The 17,490-nt window shown below is 41.5% G+C and overlaps 1 protein-coding gene across 4 annotated transcripts in view; it reads left to right on the top strand.

Annotated features, from left to right (window-relative positions):
* srpra (SRP receptor subunit alpha) overlaps positions 1–17,197 on the top strand; it is a 71,874-nt gene extending 54,677 nt beyond the window's left edge. For all 4 annotated transcript variants that reach the window (XM_043676896.2, XM_043676898.2, XM_043676895.2 and 1 more), the window contains 8 exons: positions 958–1,067; positions 1,216–1,337; positions 1,485–1,571; positions 4,181–4,353; positions 7,348–7,561; positions 10,398–10,561; positions 13,110–13,208; positions 16,714–17,197. In XM_043676896.2, coding sequence (XP_043532831.1) covers positions 958–1,067; positions 1,216–1,337; positions 1,485–1,571; positions 4,181–4,353; positions 7,348–7,561; positions 10,398–10,561; positions 13,110–13,208; positions 16,714–16,842 — 1,098 coding nt within the window. In that variant the 3' untranslated portion in view covers positions 16,843–17,197. The remainder of the gene's footprint in view (positions 1–957; positions 1,068–1,215; positions 1,338–1,484; positions 1,572–4,180; positions 4,354–7,347; positions 7,562–10,397; positions 10,562–13,109; positions 13,209–16,713) is intronic.
* Positions 17,198–17,490: the final 293 nt, after the last annotated feature.

The raw sequence follows: 17,490 nt of genomic DNA, 5'->3' as shown, positions 1-17,490 counted from the left end.
TCCCCATAACCCTTGATCCCTTTAGTTGCAAAGACCAAGTCCAACTCCCTCATGAATATATCTAATGAACTGGCCCCAGTAGCTTCCTGTGGGAGATAATTCCACAGGTTCACAACTCTCTGTTAAGAGACACTTGCTCATCTCAGTCCTGAGTGGCTTATCCCTTATTTGTAGTCTGTGACCCCTAGTTCTGGATTTCCCCCACATTGGGAACATTCTTCCCACATCTAGCGTTTCCACTCCCATCAGGATGTTATATGTTTCTATGAGATCCCCCCTCGTTCTTTTAAATTCCAGCGAGCACAAGCCCAGTTGATCCAGTTTTTCCTCAGTGCCAGTCCTGCCATGTGAGAATCAGATAGAAAGTATTCTAGGGATCCACTTGGTTTGTAAAGTTACGGTTTTTAGAGGGATTTGTGTGCAATAATTTTCATCCAGGTAGGTTTCAGTAATCTCTCTCTGAAATGTTAAGAAAGTAGCTGTACTATTCGGAGAAAGGAGACTTTCCTCTCCTTTGCTGCCCAACATCCACCATCTCAAGCAGCACTACCAAATATGAATGAACGGGTGGTTAATTATTTTTATTGGACATGACATCTTACTTTGTCCAAAACAGCTGCTCTTTCTTCCATCTATGCTAAATCTGCATTTCAAAATAATTTATTGTGTATTGAGATGTTGAGTTCATTCTGTGGCAAGGTACATTTAATGCACCTGTTTCTTTTCTCATTTCATTGATTTCCATATTATGATTTACTAAAAGAATTGAGCAAAAGTCAAAGTAGTGATGAGGGAGAGAGCTATAGATCACTGTCTTTCTTTGTATGTCTTTCAGAGATTAAGTGTGAGATGAGTAGAGAGTTCCAGGAATACAGGGAGATGATGATTTACATATTCTGTGAAGATAATTTTTTAAGACTTAATTTACAAACTGCTTTTCTTCACACACTATTGCAGAATTTGTGCCGTGGATCAATGGCAGGAGATTTGAAAGCTGTAGATTATGAGAGCTCTGAAGAGCAAGAAGAAGAAGAAGAAGAAGTAGTTCAAGAGACTTCTCACACCGGGTATGTATGTCCAAACTGAACCAGAACAATCTCCTTCAGATGAGTACTTAACCACCCATCCAATGGGAAGAAACTATTCATAAAATTGTTAGAGTAGAATGATCAAAGTTTACTTTTGGTTTTTTTCATTTACAATGCATGATCACAGCGTGAAGAAGAGAGGTGGATTTGGTGGCATGTTTGGAATGCTGAAAGGCCTGGTTGGATCTAAAAGTCTTACCCCGCAAGACATGCAGCCTGTCCTTGAAAAGATGAAAGATCACTTGATTGGTATGATGTAGCTATTTCCTCTGTAATGCTGAATAATGTTCTGAATTGTGTTGCTGATACCTGTTTGAATGCTACAACTAATTTGACTGGCCTAAGGCACTGTCCTTGACTCACTTTTCCTTCCTTTTATCTTTTATTTTCCTCCAGCTAAAAATGTTGCTGCAGATATCACAGTCCAGTTGTGTGAATCAGTGGCTAAAAAGCTGGAGGGAAAAGTCATGGGAACCTTCAGCAGTAAGTTGAATTAATATTATGATCCTGAGTGTTTGGCTGCTATCACCTTGTGACATGATTCATGTTTGCGTTATGTATGTCACTTGATGGGATTAACCTTAGGATTTGAGGCAGAATTCAGTCCATCTTTTTCATTAAACATTTCCACCTCAGGTCCCTAAGTTTAGGAAGCTTGATTATACCTTGAATGTCAGAAAGCAATGGGGTGTAGGAGTGATTCTTTCACCTCATATATTTCCATCATTATGTGGTCCTTTTTGATCTCCAAATATCTTGCAAAATTGTATTTAGATTAAGTAGTTTTGTAGCATTTATGGGTTCATTCTGTTCTTCCGAAGTTGACGTGCTGTGAAAGTAAAGGCACATTCAGCCTAATTTAAATGAAATAATGTATAGGGTTCTCAGGAGATCTCCAGCCTGCGGCCAACCTTCATAGAGAAATATTTCATTGTAAGGAGCGCTTTCCTAATGGATACTGCCATTTGAAAATGGGCCTTCCCTTCATTGCTTACACAAGTCTCACTGAATCATCACAGATATCCTGAGAGAAGACTCTGATGTTCGTGTGATTGCTGTCCCTCCAGGGAGACATCAAGAACATTGCTTACATTATTTAGCATAAGCTAACTGCATGGATACAATGAGAAAACTTGGAACTGCTAGAGAAATTGAACAAATTTTGTAATTTTAATGTACCTTTTCTTAACCAATGCTAGTACAGTATAAATCAGTAAATTAATTTATTCCAATTAGCTGTGGTTGTAACTCCTGCAATTGTACCCTGATCTGTGTTTCTGGACTTTTTTTCTGAAGTCCCTGAGTTTAACATAGTTTGTTTGCCTCTGGATGGCAGCTTCTGCTTGTGGATATGCTCATCTTGTTCAGTGATAGGCATTATGTGTATAGTGAGGTAACGTAATCATTTAGTACCCGAGCTAGTGTGACTTTAAAACAAAAGGATGAATTGCAAGGGAATGTTTTAGCTGTTCTTAAAAAAATATAGGATCTACAGTGTTAGCTGATGGTGAGTTTTGAGAAGATCTGTAGCTCAGGTTGAGGTTCTGGATGTAGGTTTGCTCGCTGAGCTGAAAGGTTCGTTTTCAGACATTTCGTCACCATATGAGGTAACCTCTTCGGTGAGCCTCTCGATGACGCACTGGTGGTGTAGCCCACTTTCTGTTTATATGTTTGGGTTTCCTTGGGTTGGTGATCATCACCATCACCAACCGAAGGAAACCCAAACATATAAACAGAAAGCAGGTTACATCACCAGTGCATCATCGAGAGGCTCACTGAAGATGTTACCTAGTATGGTGACGAAATGTCTGAAAACGAACTTTTCAGCTCAGCAAGCAAACCTACTTCCAAAATTAGCTGATCTTGCCATTTGTAGTGGGGTCGTGAGGGGATAGCTAACTATGGTTTCTGCTCCTGAAAGATGAGTAATTTTTGCTGGAACTTGTTTGTGAATAGATAATCGGTGAAGTATGGATAGGGTGCAGCTGTGTTGTGTAGGCCCATTAGTGAGAACGCTATTGTATAGGCTGGGTGTGGTTGTGCAGGGCTGCTAGTATACTGATACCTGTATAGGAGGAGGATCCCAAATGTAATAGTTTTTATGTCTGCATTTGTGACCAACACCACCACCAGGTGGAGCATTCATGTATAAAATTGGAATGTTGTTTCTGGTTTGATATACAATATAAGATACAGGTCATTCTGCTATAATGCATGTTTTGTTGGCACGAACGTGCTGTAAAACGATTGATGAATTGTTTCTAAGTTGACATGAACCTTTAAAACGTGTTGGCTATAACTCGATTATATCGCCAACACTTTAAGTGCTATTCCTATAGTACAATTTTTCTATAAATACGGGGTTACACGAAAACACAACCATTGTGTTATGGAAGAACTATCTGTACCTTTCACAATTAAAGGGAATCCATCTAAAAGGATTATTTTTCATTTCAAATAATATCTGGAACTGAAACAACCTGTTTGGTATCAGCAGTTTTTAAAAATGCAGCCTCAGCAAACTTCAGGAACAAAACACAATGTATGCTTAATCATGTTCTTAAGGAACCTTCCCTGTTCCAACACTTGTGGCAACAACGTTGCGGGTGCTTCCATGCCCCCTCAGTTGGATCTCAGTGGCTATTTTTAATGGCAACACCCCACCTCAGCTTTTGTTATGTACACTTAAATTATTTAAATAATTTTTGTTTGATTTGGGGTGGCTCAGTGGTTAGCACTGCTGCCTCAGCACCAGAGACCTGGGTTCAATTCCAGTCTCTGGCACCTATCTGTGTAGAGTTTGCACATTTTCTCTGTCTGCGTGGGTTTCATCCGAGTGCTCCGGTTTCCTCCCACAGTCCAAAGATATGCAGGTCAGGTGGATTGGCCATGCTAAATTGCCCATAGAGTTAGGTGCATTAGTCAGAGGGAAATGTGTCTGGGTCAGTTACACTTCAGAGGGTCGGTGTGAACTTGCTGGGCCGAAGGGCTGGTTTCCAGACTGTAGGGGAATCTAATCATTTGCACCATCCCCAAAATCCCATTACTTACTAACTAGCTAATTAAGCATATCTCTCTCTGTTCACTGGCAGCGGTGACCTCGACAGTGAAGCAGGCCTTGCAGGATTCCCTTGTTCAGATCTTACAACCAAAGAGACGCGTCGATATCTTGCGTGACATTATCGAAGCTCAAAAACAGAGGCGTCCCTTCGTTATTACTTTTTGCGGTGTGAATGGAGTTGGGAAGTCTACCAACCTCGCCAAGGTCAGGCAACAGAAACCTATTGTTATCGTGTTTGTAAGATGATAAAGTTTGAAGAACCTGAAATACTAGAGCAGCAACAACTATTTGTCTCCATCCCCATTCTGACTCCTATGCCATTTCATTTTCGAAGTTTCAAGGATAACCAATGCTTTGAGTACATATGCTTGTATCCAGGTTTCAGGACCAGCATCTTTCTCCTTTTTCACTGAACTCAACTATTCAGCCCAGGGCTGCATTTCTTTCCAATGACACTTTATTTGTTCACTCCTGGGACGCTGGCACCACTGGCTAGGCCAGCATTTAATGCCCATCCCTTGTTGCCTTTGAAGATGGTGATGAGCTGCTTTCTTTAATTACTGCAGTCCATGTGCTGGACTTAGTGCTATTAGGGAAAGGAGTCGAAAAGTATGGCACTGATGAAGGGCTTATGCCCGAAATGTCGACTCACCTGCTCCTCGGATGCTGCCTGGCCTGCTCTGTTTTTCCAAGTACCACACTTTTTGACTCTTGACTCTCCTGCTTCTGCAGTCCTCAATTTCTCCCTGTTAGGGAGGGGATTCCAAGGAAATATATTGCCGTTCCAAGTCAGGGTAGTGAATGACTTGGAGGGGAACTTGTAGGTGGTAGTCTTTCCATGTAGCTACTGCCCTTGTCTTTGTAGATGGAAGTAGTCTTGAGTTTAGAAGGTGCTGTCTAAAGATCTTTGGTGAATTTCTACAATACATCTTGTAGAAAACAGCATTGTGTAATGAGCATCAATGGTGGAGCAACTGAATGTTTGTGGATGAGGTGCCAATCAGGTTGACTGCTTTATCCTGATGGTGTCATCTCTAACACCTCATTTCACCTCCAACATTTCTCTTCACTTCTAACATCAGCCGTCTGTGCACTGCTTCGGTCCAGCTGGTACTGAACATCTCATTTATTCTTTTATCACCTTTAGACTCAATCTTTGGTCCAGTCTGTCCTCCTCTCTCATTATGTCTCCTATTTGATTCTCATTTTTACCTTTAAATGCCTTCAAGGTCTTGTTCCTTCCTATTTGTAGCCTCCTCCAGCACTACAATTCCATTAGGATCATCCTGTTCTGAAATTTCCTGCTTAAATTGAGCTGTTTGCAGTCTATATTAATGACTTAAAAGAAAAGACTGAAAGTGATGTGTTCAGATTTATTGATGATACATAGTGAGATGGCATTGTAAGTTGTCAAGAAAATACGAGGAGCTTTAGGTAACCCTGTGAATGAACAACAAAATGGCAAATAAGATGTGGAGAAAGGTGACATTTTTCACTTCCTTAGTAAGAATAGGAAGGTCAAAATTTTTTTAAAGGATTTGAAACTTGTAAATGTTCATAGAACATGGTCTACCTCAACAAAGAAGGCTGAAAGTGGGTACGCAGATATACCAAACAATTAGGAAAACAAATGAGATGTTAACCTTATTATAAGAGAACTGGAGTATACGAATAAATATGTCTTGGTACAGTTGGACAGGACTTTTGTGTGACCACCTTTGGAGCACTGCTCTTTTAATCACCATATTTAAGGAAGAATATACTTGCAGCAAAGGTTCACTGGATTTATTCCTGGGATGAGAAGGTTCCCATATGATAGGCTGACTGAATTTGGCCCATACTATCTGGGATTTAGAAGATCGAAAAGTAATTTTATTACAACATGCAAGATTTTGAGGGATCCCGACTAATTGTTTCTTATGGCTAAGGATTCTACAACATAGGGGTCAGTCGAAGGATAAGGGGGCAATTATTTAGGGCTCAGCTGAGGAGAACTGTCTTCAAATTGTTGTGAATTTTCAGAATTTTCTGTCTCAGATAATTGTGATTGTGGGTTATTGACTATCTTTATGGCTGAGATGAACAGATTTGTTTTGGCCAGTCAGGGAGTCAAGGAATATGGGAAATAGGCAAAAAAATGAAGTTGAGGTGATTGACCATTGCACACTGGCTGGTGGAGTAAGCTTGAGGCCGAGTCTTTTAGGTCTTGTGTTTATATGTTCCTAATTTCCTCCAGTCTGTCTATCCTTTTGATTTTCCCTAAAGCATGACTTTAAGCATTAGTCACTCTCCCTCCTTTTGTCATGTCTTCTTATTCTGTTACACCCTGAAGCACCGAAGGACATATTTTATTTAAGGCCACTGTCTAAGTACAAGTTTAACAGCATTGCCCCATGGGGTAGAATAGCTCTGTTCTCTGAGTATGCCCTTTTCCAAGTTCCCACAATCCCCACTTTGCACAACATGGTGCTAAACAGCTGACTTCTGTTTTCCATTGTCCTCTCTTCTCCCCCACCCCCCACCTCTGACAAAATTTTGAATTACACTGTTCCAGTTCCCAAGAGTTCTGACAAATGTAGAAATGAACCTGTTTCTTCTATCAAATAATGAAGGCGGCTTCAAGTGAAGTGACATACCAAGGAGATTCTTTCCAGTGAGGAGTTTTTTTGTTGCAGGCACTCTGAGCATGTGCAGAAGGGCAATAGGTAATGGATAAAGGAGAGAAACAGCATTACACATTGGACACCCAGTAAAGGTGGCTGAGTTGATGAAGTACCATCAGCATGTGAGGTATAAAGGCAAGTGGGCTGAGAAGAGTCCTGTTGGGGTCATGGTTGGGCAGCTGAAAACAAAAGATTCACTTTATAGGGGACACAGCTGGTTGTGAACAAAGAAACTCCAATGATTTTATCTTGTAGGGATTGAGAGAAAAAGACCAACTCTTGGAGACATGGAGAGGGTCAGAAGGAATGTATGCTTTTTGCTGGACTTGAAGTGATAATTACTGTCATAAGAACATCTTCCAGCTCCCTATATTCAAGCATGTTGGTAAATTTCAGGAGCTAAGCAGAGAAACTTCAAATTCTAGAAGTCTGAGGGGAAAAATGTCAGTACCTGGATGAAATGGATCTTGCTGTATTAGAGGGCAGTTTCACCTAAGCGAATAGGAAATCAAACTCTACTCTTTGCTTCCTGCAGATAACCTTCTGGCTGATGGAGAATGGGTTTCGGGTTCTTATTGCTGCTTGTGACACTTTCCGAGCTGGAGCTGTAGAACAGCTTCGCACCCACACCCGCCGTCTGAGTACCCTGCACCCACCTGAGGAACACAATGGCCAGTCCATGGTCCAGCTGTTTGAAAGAGGATATGGGAAGGATGCTGCTGGCATTGCAATGGAGGCCATTGCTTTTGGTAATTTTAGAAAATTATATGATGACCCTTTTAAAAGTATGTTTCTTTCTGGAGAAAGTGATGCATTCTAAATTGTGATCTCAAATATTTTTGTCTTTTCATGTGATTTCGTAAGTTATTCTGCCTTTTTTAATGTAAACTTAGACCCCTGTGATTGAGGGTGTATAAACTGCAATGTATACTGAAGCACAACTGGGATTGAGATCATTTTGAGGGAAATTTCAGACTCTTCATGTCTTTTTGTAGTTTCTACAAGTGTAGGGAAACCAGCAGATAGAAACAATAAGGTTTTTTTCTCTGTATATTTGCCAGATATCCGAGAGAATAAATGGCAAACTTTGTAGAAATTAGTTAGTTACCCCATCTCTGAGCAGCTAACTGTTAATCATTAACAAAACGCCTTAAAACTAGGTCCCTAAGCATCAGTCTTCGATACAACCTCTCCAAAGCCCCAAGTCAAAAATGGAATGGAAAATTTTCCACAGCTCTCCCACTGAACTTGGAAAAGCTTGGGTGAGGTGATGGCCTCATGGTATTATTGCTAGACTATTAATCCAGAAGCCCAGGTACCTGATTACAAATCTTGTCGTGGCAGATGGTGGAATATAGATTAGATTAGATTCCCTACAATATGGAAACAGGCCCTTCGGCCCAACAAGTCCACACCGACCCTCCAAAGAGTAGCCCACCCAGACCCATTCCCCATATTCACTCCTGACTATGGGCAATTTAGCATGACCAATTCACCTAACCTGCACATCTTTGGATTGGGGGAGGAAACCAGAGCACCCAAAGGAAATCCACGCAGACACTGGGAGAATGTGCAAACTCCACACAGTCAGTTACCCAAGGCAGGGATCAAACCTGGATCCCTGGAACTGTGAGGCATCAGTGCTAACCACTGAGCCACCATGCTGCCCTAAATGAAAATCTGGAATTATGAGGCTAATGATGGCCACAAAACTGTTGTCAGTTGTTTGAAAAACCCATCTGGTTCACTGATATCCTTTAAGGAAGGAAATTGCTTAATTTATCTGGTCTGGTCTCCACGTGACTCCGGACCACAACAATGTGGTTCGCTCTAACTGCCCTGTAAGCAATTAGGGAGGAGCGATAAATGCTGGCCTTGCTAGTGATGTCCATATGCTGGAAATGAATAAAAAACTTGCCCAGGTGGGCAACAACACTCAAGGAGCTCAACCACCTTTGCTTTGTATCTTATCCATGACCTCAGTCACTTTGTCCACCACCAGTGAACAGTGACAACAGTGTTTGCCATCTACAAAACAAAACTGTGACTGTTACCACCCTGAGGAACAGGGCAACAGACAACAGCAACCTGAAACTGCCAAATACCCTAACTTGGAATTATATTGCTCTTCCTTTACTGTCAAAATCCTGACAAGATTGTGGGCCACATGGATTGTAATGATTAAGAAAGCAACTCGCTACCACCATCAGAGTGGTACGAGCGCTGAGTAGTTAGCACTGCTGCCTCACAGTGCCAGGGACCTGAGTTCAATTCCACCCTGAGGTGAGTAGCTGAGTGAAGTTTGCACATTCTCCCTGTGTCTGTGTGGGTTTCCTCCAGGTGCTCCGGTTTTCTCCCACAGTCCAAAGATGTGTAGGTTCGGAGGATTGACCATGCTTAATTGTCCGTGGTGTCCAGGGATGTGCAGGCTGTGTGGATTAGCCATGGTAAATACGGAGTTTCAGGGATAGGGTAGGAGGGTGGATTTGGGTGGGATCATTAAGTATAGTGGAGGCAGTATTGAGGTGTTCAGAGAAACATTGGATGTTTATTTGAATAGAAGTGTGCTGTGCAGAGGGTTGGTGTGGATCTAGTGGGCCAAATGGCATGCTTCCACACTCGAATGATTCAATGATCTATGATATTTAGATCAATTAGATGGAGACCCACATGTCCTGTGAATTAATTGGCCTCATTGTGTTAACTAATGAGGCTTTCCCAAGCTGGGGGATAGTGTAGTCCAATATGGGTATAAAAGCTGCAGAATCAGAATTGCGGTTAAAGCAGCAAGCAGCTTCTTATCTGATTCTCCTTGTTGAAATGAGTCTGACTGTTTTACTGATGCTCACCTATATGGTATTTAGGGTAGTCACTGAAAATGTGTTGCGGAAAAGCGCAGCAGGTCAGGCAGCATCCAAGGAGCAGGAGAATCGATGTTTTGGGCATGAGCCCTCCTTCAGGATTCTTGAAGAAGGGCTCATGCCCAAAACTTTGATTCTCCTGCTCCTTGGATGCTGCCTGACCTGCTGCGTTTTTCCAGTAACACATTTTCAGCTCTGATCTCCAGCATCTGCAGTCCTCACTTTCTCCTATTTAGGGTGGCACAGTGGTTAGCACTGCTGCCTCACAGCGCCGGAGACCTGAGTTCAATTCCCGCCTCAGACGACTGACTGTGTGGAGTTTGCACGTTCTGCCCGTGTCTGCGTGGGGTTCCTCCGGGTGCTCCGGTTTCCTCCCACAGTCCAAAGATGTGCAGGTTAGGTGAATTGGCCATGCTAAATTGTCTGTAGTGTTAGGTAAGGGGTAAATGTAGGGGTATGGGTGGGTTGTGCTTCGGTGGGTCGCGCTTCGGTGGGTCAGTGTGGACTTGTTGGGCCGAAGGGCCTGTTTTCACACCGTAAGAAATCTAATTCTAAAAAAAAAATAAGTATTTGCATTTTCAGATTTGAAAATAAAACACCCTCTGCTTGAGTCAGCTGTCTGACATTTGCTAGAGTTGGGGCAAGATCCATTGTGCTTGATTCAGTTTAAACTTCCAATGCCTAGTTCTGAATATTCAAGTTTAAGTGTACATTTCTTCCACAGCTCGAAATCAGAGCTTTGATGTGGTGCTAGTGGACACTGCAGGCCGAATGCAGGACAACACCCCTTTGATGACTGCACTTGCCAAACTCATTGCCATTAATGTGCCAGATCTGGTGCTTTTTGTTGGTGAAGCATTGGTGGGGAATGAGGCAGTAGATCAATTGGTGAGTATCAGCTGTTGCTTAGTAGTTCCATCTGTGTGTCACACTGCTGAAATTACCAACTCCTTTCGTCTCTTGTGTGTGGATATTTGACATCTGGAGCAAGCACCTCATGTTGTCCCATTTTGAGTCAGCCACGCAGAAAGAGAACTCTATTGCTCTAACATTAGTATTCGGCAGAATGCTAGGGTCTGTTATAAATGGTGTGGTAGCAGGACAGTTAGAAAATAGCAAGAGATTACACAAAGTCAACATGGATTTATGAAAGAAAAACGATGTTTGATACTTATTGGAGTCATTTTGAGGACATAACTAGTATAATAAAAGAGGGAGAACGAATGGGTGTGTTTTTGGATTTACAAAAAGCTTCTGATGAAGTCCCACTTGAGGTAGTTGTATAAAATCAAAACACATGGGATTGGTGTTAATCAGTTAGCAGGGATTGAGAATTGGTTAGACAAGAATAGTGGATAAACAGGTCTTGTTTCGATTGGAAGACAGTAGCTGGTTGGGTTCCACAGGGATCGGTGCTTCCAACTAAGCTATCTACAATATATGTCAATGATTTGGATGGGGGAATCATGTGCAATCTTTCCAAGTTTGCTAAAAACCAGCTTGACTCAACTAGATGGGATTAAGAATGGTGAGGAAGAAATAAAGAGTCTTCAGGGTGTTTTAGACAAGTTAAGTGAGTGAGCTAATTCATGGCAGACTCAGTGTAACGTGGATTATTGTGAAGTTATCCACTTCAGTAGGACAAACAACGGCACTTTATTATTTAAATAGCAATTGTTCGGGAAATGTTGATGTACAAGGGACCTGGCTGACCTTGTGTTACCAGTCACTGAAAGCAAGCACGCAGATGCAGCAAACAGTTAGGAAGGCAAATGGTCTTCTTTGCAAGAGGATTTGAATACAGGAGCAAGGAAGTCTTATAGCAGCTATATAAAGTCTTGGTGAGATTGCACCTGGAGTACTGTGTACAGTTTTAGTCTTTTACCTAAGAAAGGACATAATTGCCATAGAGGGAGAGCAACAGAGGTCCACTATACTGATTCCTGCAAAGACAGAATTGTTGTATGAGAAGAGATTGGGTTGACTAAAATTTAGAAGATTGGGGAAGAATCTTATTGAAACGTACAAAAATTCTGATACTGTTCTGGAATAAGGATCACAATTTTGGGATACAGGGTAGGCCATTTTCTGACGGAGATGAGAGGGTGGTGAACCAATGGAATTCTCTATCCCAGAAGACTGGAGGCCAATTCAAGGAACATACTGAAGAAATAAATTATTAGAGACTGAGAGCATCAAAGGGTATGGAGAGAGAAAAGGAGTATGGTGTGGATAAGAGAATCCGACATGATCATGTGGAATGGCAGAGTAGTACCAGAGGGCTGAATGGTTTGTTTTTCCTATTCTCTATGTTTCTGCACATAGAGGGAAAATGGTCACCGGTAGAGGGATGGGGAAGAGGAGAGAATGAGAATGTTTGAAAACAAGTGGAAGGCAGGAGTGATTAAGTGATTAAAAAATATGGTTGTCAAAGCAAAAGGGCATGTGATCACAGAACACTTAAAACAAAAACCTGGTCGAGAACAACTGCTGAGAGAGGTTTTTGACATCATTGGCATTCATTTGTAGTAATGGACAAAGTTCAATTTGCAGTTTCGCCTAGGTGCCAGTAAGTGACTCTGCGTAGGCAGCTGTTTTGGCTTTGCAGCAACTGGAGATGACATGCTTTAAGGAAAATATGGAACGACAAGTTTTTCTAATCCACCTTTTGATCATGCACCTTGAATATACAGTTGCTGATGAATTGCTATATTTGAGATACAATCAAGTGATAACTATGCAGCAGGCTTACTGGCCATACTTGTGGTACTTAGGGGTCATTTACCTGATGCATGGCGATGTTGAGTAATCTTGTCTTCCCTCATTCTCTTCAGTTGGGCCACAGTGAATCTGTTCTGATATGCTGAATAGTGTGCATGGCATTAATCCTGATGATTGCACTTGACCAGGCCTGTTACACACCTGGCCTCTGTAGCAGGTAATCGTCATAACTTCATTGGGCAGCTTCATGTGCATTTGGCTGTCTTCAAATAGTGGGGTGGATGCTGTGCTGAACTTGCCCACACTTTTCCTCATTGAACATTTAAGTGTGATACATGTAATTCAGCATCTTTGCTTAAACTACCAATAATAGCCTGGTACCAAGTACTACTGTACCTCAATGCTCTTTCCTCTACTGTTTTACCTGTTTATGATTGACAGACCTGACCATATCAGTTCTGTATGCCAATGTGATAGTGACTGGCCCAGTGTTAGTGACATACATAGCTAATGTTAGTTTATGGTAGTGCTACTATCTCAATGTTCTCCCTCGGCACAATTCCAGCTAGGTAGAACCAAATCAGTAATTCATGCCATACTATTTCCACAATGAAAACAAGTTTACATGCTTTACTGAAATCCCAGCAATATTCCTGCATTGAGGGGTTGTGTTCTGTACTGACTCTTCTCCCACTCTCTTTTCTCCCCCTCCCAGGTCAAGTTTAACCAGGCTCTGGCTGACCATTCAATGGCTGAGAAACCACGGCTGATCGATGGCATTGTACTGACTAAATTTGATACAATTGATGACAAGGTAATAATCATGAACCAATGTTAATTTTAAGTAGCCTGACTAGAATCACAGAATCCCTACAGCATGGAAACATGCATGTTGGCCCAACAAGTCCATACTGATCCTCCGAAAAGTAACCCACCCAGACTCATTGCCCCACCCTATATTTGCCCCTAACTAATGCACCTAACCTAAACATCCCTGAATACTATGGGCAATTTAACACAGCCAGTTCACCTAAGCTGCACATCTTTGGACTATGGGAGGAGCACCTGGAGGAAACCTATGCAGACACTGGGAGAATGTGCAAACTCCACATAGGCAGTTGCCCAAGGCTGGATTTGAACTGGGGTCCCTGGCGCTATGAGGTAGCAATGCTAACCACTGAGCCACTGTGCCGAATGTGGTACACCTGCAATGAGATTTAACCAAGTTCTTTGTTCACTTTTAAATCTGCAAATGCCTCACTATGATCTTTTGTAAATGTAAATAGGAATTTCTCAACTGATTTTCATTCAGTGTGGAAGCAGGCCATTCAGCCCATCAAGTCCAGACTGACCCTCCGAAGAGCAGAGTCAACAGTGTGGTGCTGGAAAAGCACAGCCGGTCAGGCAGCATCCGTGGAGCAGGACAGTCGACTATTCGAGCATAAGCTCTTCGTGCTGAAGGGCTTATGCTCGGAACATTGACTCTCCTGACCCCAGATGCTGCCTGACCAGCTGTGCTTTTCCAGCACCACACCTTTTGACTCTGATCTCCAGCATCTGCAGTCCTCACTTTCTCCAAAGAGCATCCCACCCAGACCCACCCCTCTACCCTATTCCTGTAACTTGCATTTCCCATTGCCAATCCACCTAGTTTGCTAATCCCTGGACAGTATGGGCAATTTAATGGGGCCAATTCACCAAACCTGCACACCCATGGACTGTGGGAGGAAACTGAACACCCAGAGGAAACCCGTGCAGACAGAAGGAGAATGTGCAATCTCCACAGATACAGTTGCCTGAGAGTGGAATCAAACCTGGGTCCCTGGCGCTGAGAGGCAGCAGTGCTTACCACTGAGTCACCATGCTGCTCAAATTCATGCTGATTGGTGTGGGTCTACCTCGACATTGAACTGTACGTGAGATCTATAGCGTTCAACATTCAGATTGTAAGTACAAGAGATGCAGATTTAGTCTTTCCACCTAGTTCAGTCCTTCTGCTCCTAAAACTCTAGAAAGCTGACATGGCATGTTCTTTGCAATCCAGGCCAGGTAGGAACGGTTTTCTATCAGATCTCTTATTCAACTTACAGCTTGAGTAAAAAATAAAACCATTAATCTCCGGTTTCTAATGCTTCTAAATTGGAATCAAGAAATTTATTATTTGGCTGTTTTTACTCGTTCTACATCTCAGCAAGACTACAGAAAGTCTGTAAACACACTAACCATTGAACCAATATTTCATATTGCTGCTTAAATAGGGTCAGAAATTTAAACTGCTAATTTATAACTTGGCTTTGGAATGCTGTATTTGTTTTATTGTAACATTTTATACGTGGTCCTCAGAGCTATAATAAAATAAATGAACTAAAGAGAAGGTTCGAAACCTCTGCTGTGAAGACAATATTGTAGTTTGTGGCTGAGTTCTCAAATCTCATCCATACTGTTCTTGATTCATTATATTTACTAATGGTTAGAGTGAGAGTAAATGATCTAAATCAACAGGAAGAGGCCATTTAGTTAGTCATGTTTGTTTTATCATTCAATGAGACCGTTATTGATCTCTAACCCATGTTCTTCATATTCCTGCCTTTGACACTTCCTTTGTGAACAAAATTTAACAATCTCAGTTCAACATCAGCTGTGATTTGTGAAAAATCATTCCAAATTGTTCAGGCAAAATATTTGCTGACATAACTCCTGAAAGGATTTGCTTTCATTTTTACATTGTGTCCCCTCCCACACATTCCTAACCTCCGCAGTAATGACTTCTCTTTCTCCCCATGTCACCTGTTGACTTTCTAAATTTCAGTGAATATAACTCTAGTTTATTTGTTAATTTCACACCTGAAAGGAAACCTCTGGTTTCACACTGTGTAAATCTCCCTTTCCCCCAACCAGTCGTCTTGTCCTCAATTTGTAGAAAGTTTTTCTCTACCTATCCTCTTTCCCCTTAATAATTTGAAAACTGTTCTAAATTTCAATGAATACTTTGAAAATGCTGCTTCGTTACAAGGTAATGTTGTTTTGGCTTTTTTTTCCAGAGGTCGTAAAAGACATGACTCCGAGAAGTCTGTGGTTGAAAGGTTTTAGGGCTAATTTGATAATAGCTGACAGATACTGCCTCAGGCAAAAGGCTTTTGAGTTTAAAAAAATACTTGTACAACAAAAGGAGAGTGGCCAGTTCTCCCAGCTCAACTTTTCTCTGGTTTGGTTAGCAAGCAGTAGTTGAGAATGCTGTTGGACTCCAAGAAGCAGGTCTATGCTGATCTCTCTCGGACTTCTCGTCTATATTTAATTTTTCCTTTTGTGCCAAGGGGTGTGTATGGAGATTGGTGCAAGTATCTGGAACAGCATCATTAGTTTGGGATGGTCTGTTGGGTTTTCAGATAGGTTAAATTATTCTGTGTTCTGTTCTCTTTTGTTTGTGTTTCATTCGGTAACCTTGTAAATAAATTATTTGTTTAAAACTAAGCGATTTGACCAACTGCATCCCTCCTGGAATATCCGCATTATACCTGCTTACAACAACGAGCAAAGTAAGAGTCTGGGCCACTTCCTTAATGTTCTGAGGGGTCTGGCCTGTTCCATAACAATACAACCCTGGTTTATTTAATCTCTCCTTGTAATTTAACTCTTGGAATCTAAATGTCATTCAAGTGAATCCAAGCTGCGTAGCTCCAGAACAGTTTGCTGTTCCTTAGAACTACTCACAGGTGTGTTCTAGATAGTTTAGATTAGTTTAGTTTAGTTTAAAATCAACCTGATCAGACATATTGTGACCCACCTCTGGAGCAGGTGTGTATTGAATCCAGGCCTTATGCCTCAGAACAGGAGAAAGTGTCAAATAACTTTTGTGGCATATCAAGTCCTAGAGTGGAGTTTGAACTCACTACCTTCTGACCCAGAGGTGGTAATATTATCACCTGATCCAGAAAGAGCATGTAGCTGTGCTCTATCCAGGGCTGTAGCATAACTTCCATACTTGAATTCTGTCTATCAAGACTAATATTCCATTAGCCTTTTAGATTAGTTAAAATGTCACGAAGAGGCACAGAAACTATGTACATGGATTTCCAATTCTCTTTGGACTTCCATTGTTCTAGCTTTTTACTATTTAGAAAGTACATTGTTTTGTCAACTTAAGTCCAAAGTGGATGACTTCACATTTGCCTACATTAAAATCCATTGAGCATAATGTCCATAATTCATCTGATACCTCCAACCACCAATGCCAGACTACTACTACGTACTACAGTTATACCCACTCTCTTGTCTCTTCAGTTAAACTCCAAGGTTTACAGACTCTTCTGTTGTTTCAGGTTGGTGCTGCCATTTCTATGACCTACATCACTGGCCAGCCAATAGTCTTCGTTGGAACTGGACAGACCTACAATGACTTACGCAGCCTTAATGCCAAGGCTGTCGTCAGTGCTCTAATGAAGGCTTAAGTCCCCGCTTTTCACTATTGTCTTAATGCAGCATAACTGCCACTGGACTACTCTTTTCCAGCCCATCACTGATTTTTCCTGCATATTGAAGGATTGCTGAATACATTATGACACCATCTATTCAAATGCAACATTTCAGCATCAGTGTGCTGCAATTCCTTTCCAACTTGCTATTTAAAAAAATGGATGCACAGCAAAGTCTACCACCACATCACTGAAAAGAGATCTACTGCTTTCCTTTTATAAAAAACCCATGTCTTTTAATCTAGTGCAATAAACTTCAGTACTGGCTGCCTGTGAATTAGAGAACTTGTAAAGAGAATTTATTAAATAAAGCTGCTATCATTGTCAGCTGTGGCATTGTCAGTTGTTGTTTTTTTAATGGATTTCCTGTTTGTGTGGATTTAAAAGGTGCCAGTACTTTCTGTACACTGGAAAATAATATTTTTTTCAGCACTAGATTGAGAAGATTTACTTGAATACTATAATTAAAACACGTGGCAGAAGCATTTCCATACAGCCCAACTGACCTCTGGCCCTGGGATTTATCAATCTTAATGTTTGCCAAACTTTTCCTGTTGGAATTTTTTGAAGAGGTAACAAGTAGGTTAGACCAGGGAAACCCAGTGGATGTGGTCTATCTAGACT

Source organism: Chiloscyllium plagiosum, unplaced genomic scaffold, assembly GCF_037043375.1.
Source record: "Chiloscyllium plagiosum isolate Xiang-an unplaced genomic scaffold, Cpla_swu_hap1 HiC_scaffold_29, whole genome shotgun sequence".
NCBI lineage: Eukaryota > Metazoa > Chordata > Chondrichthyes > Orectolobiformes > Hemiscylliidae > Chiloscyllium > Chiloscyllium plagiosum.
Note: the sequence above shows the minus strand (reverse complement) of the source record. Positions and strands in the feature narration are given on the sequence as shown.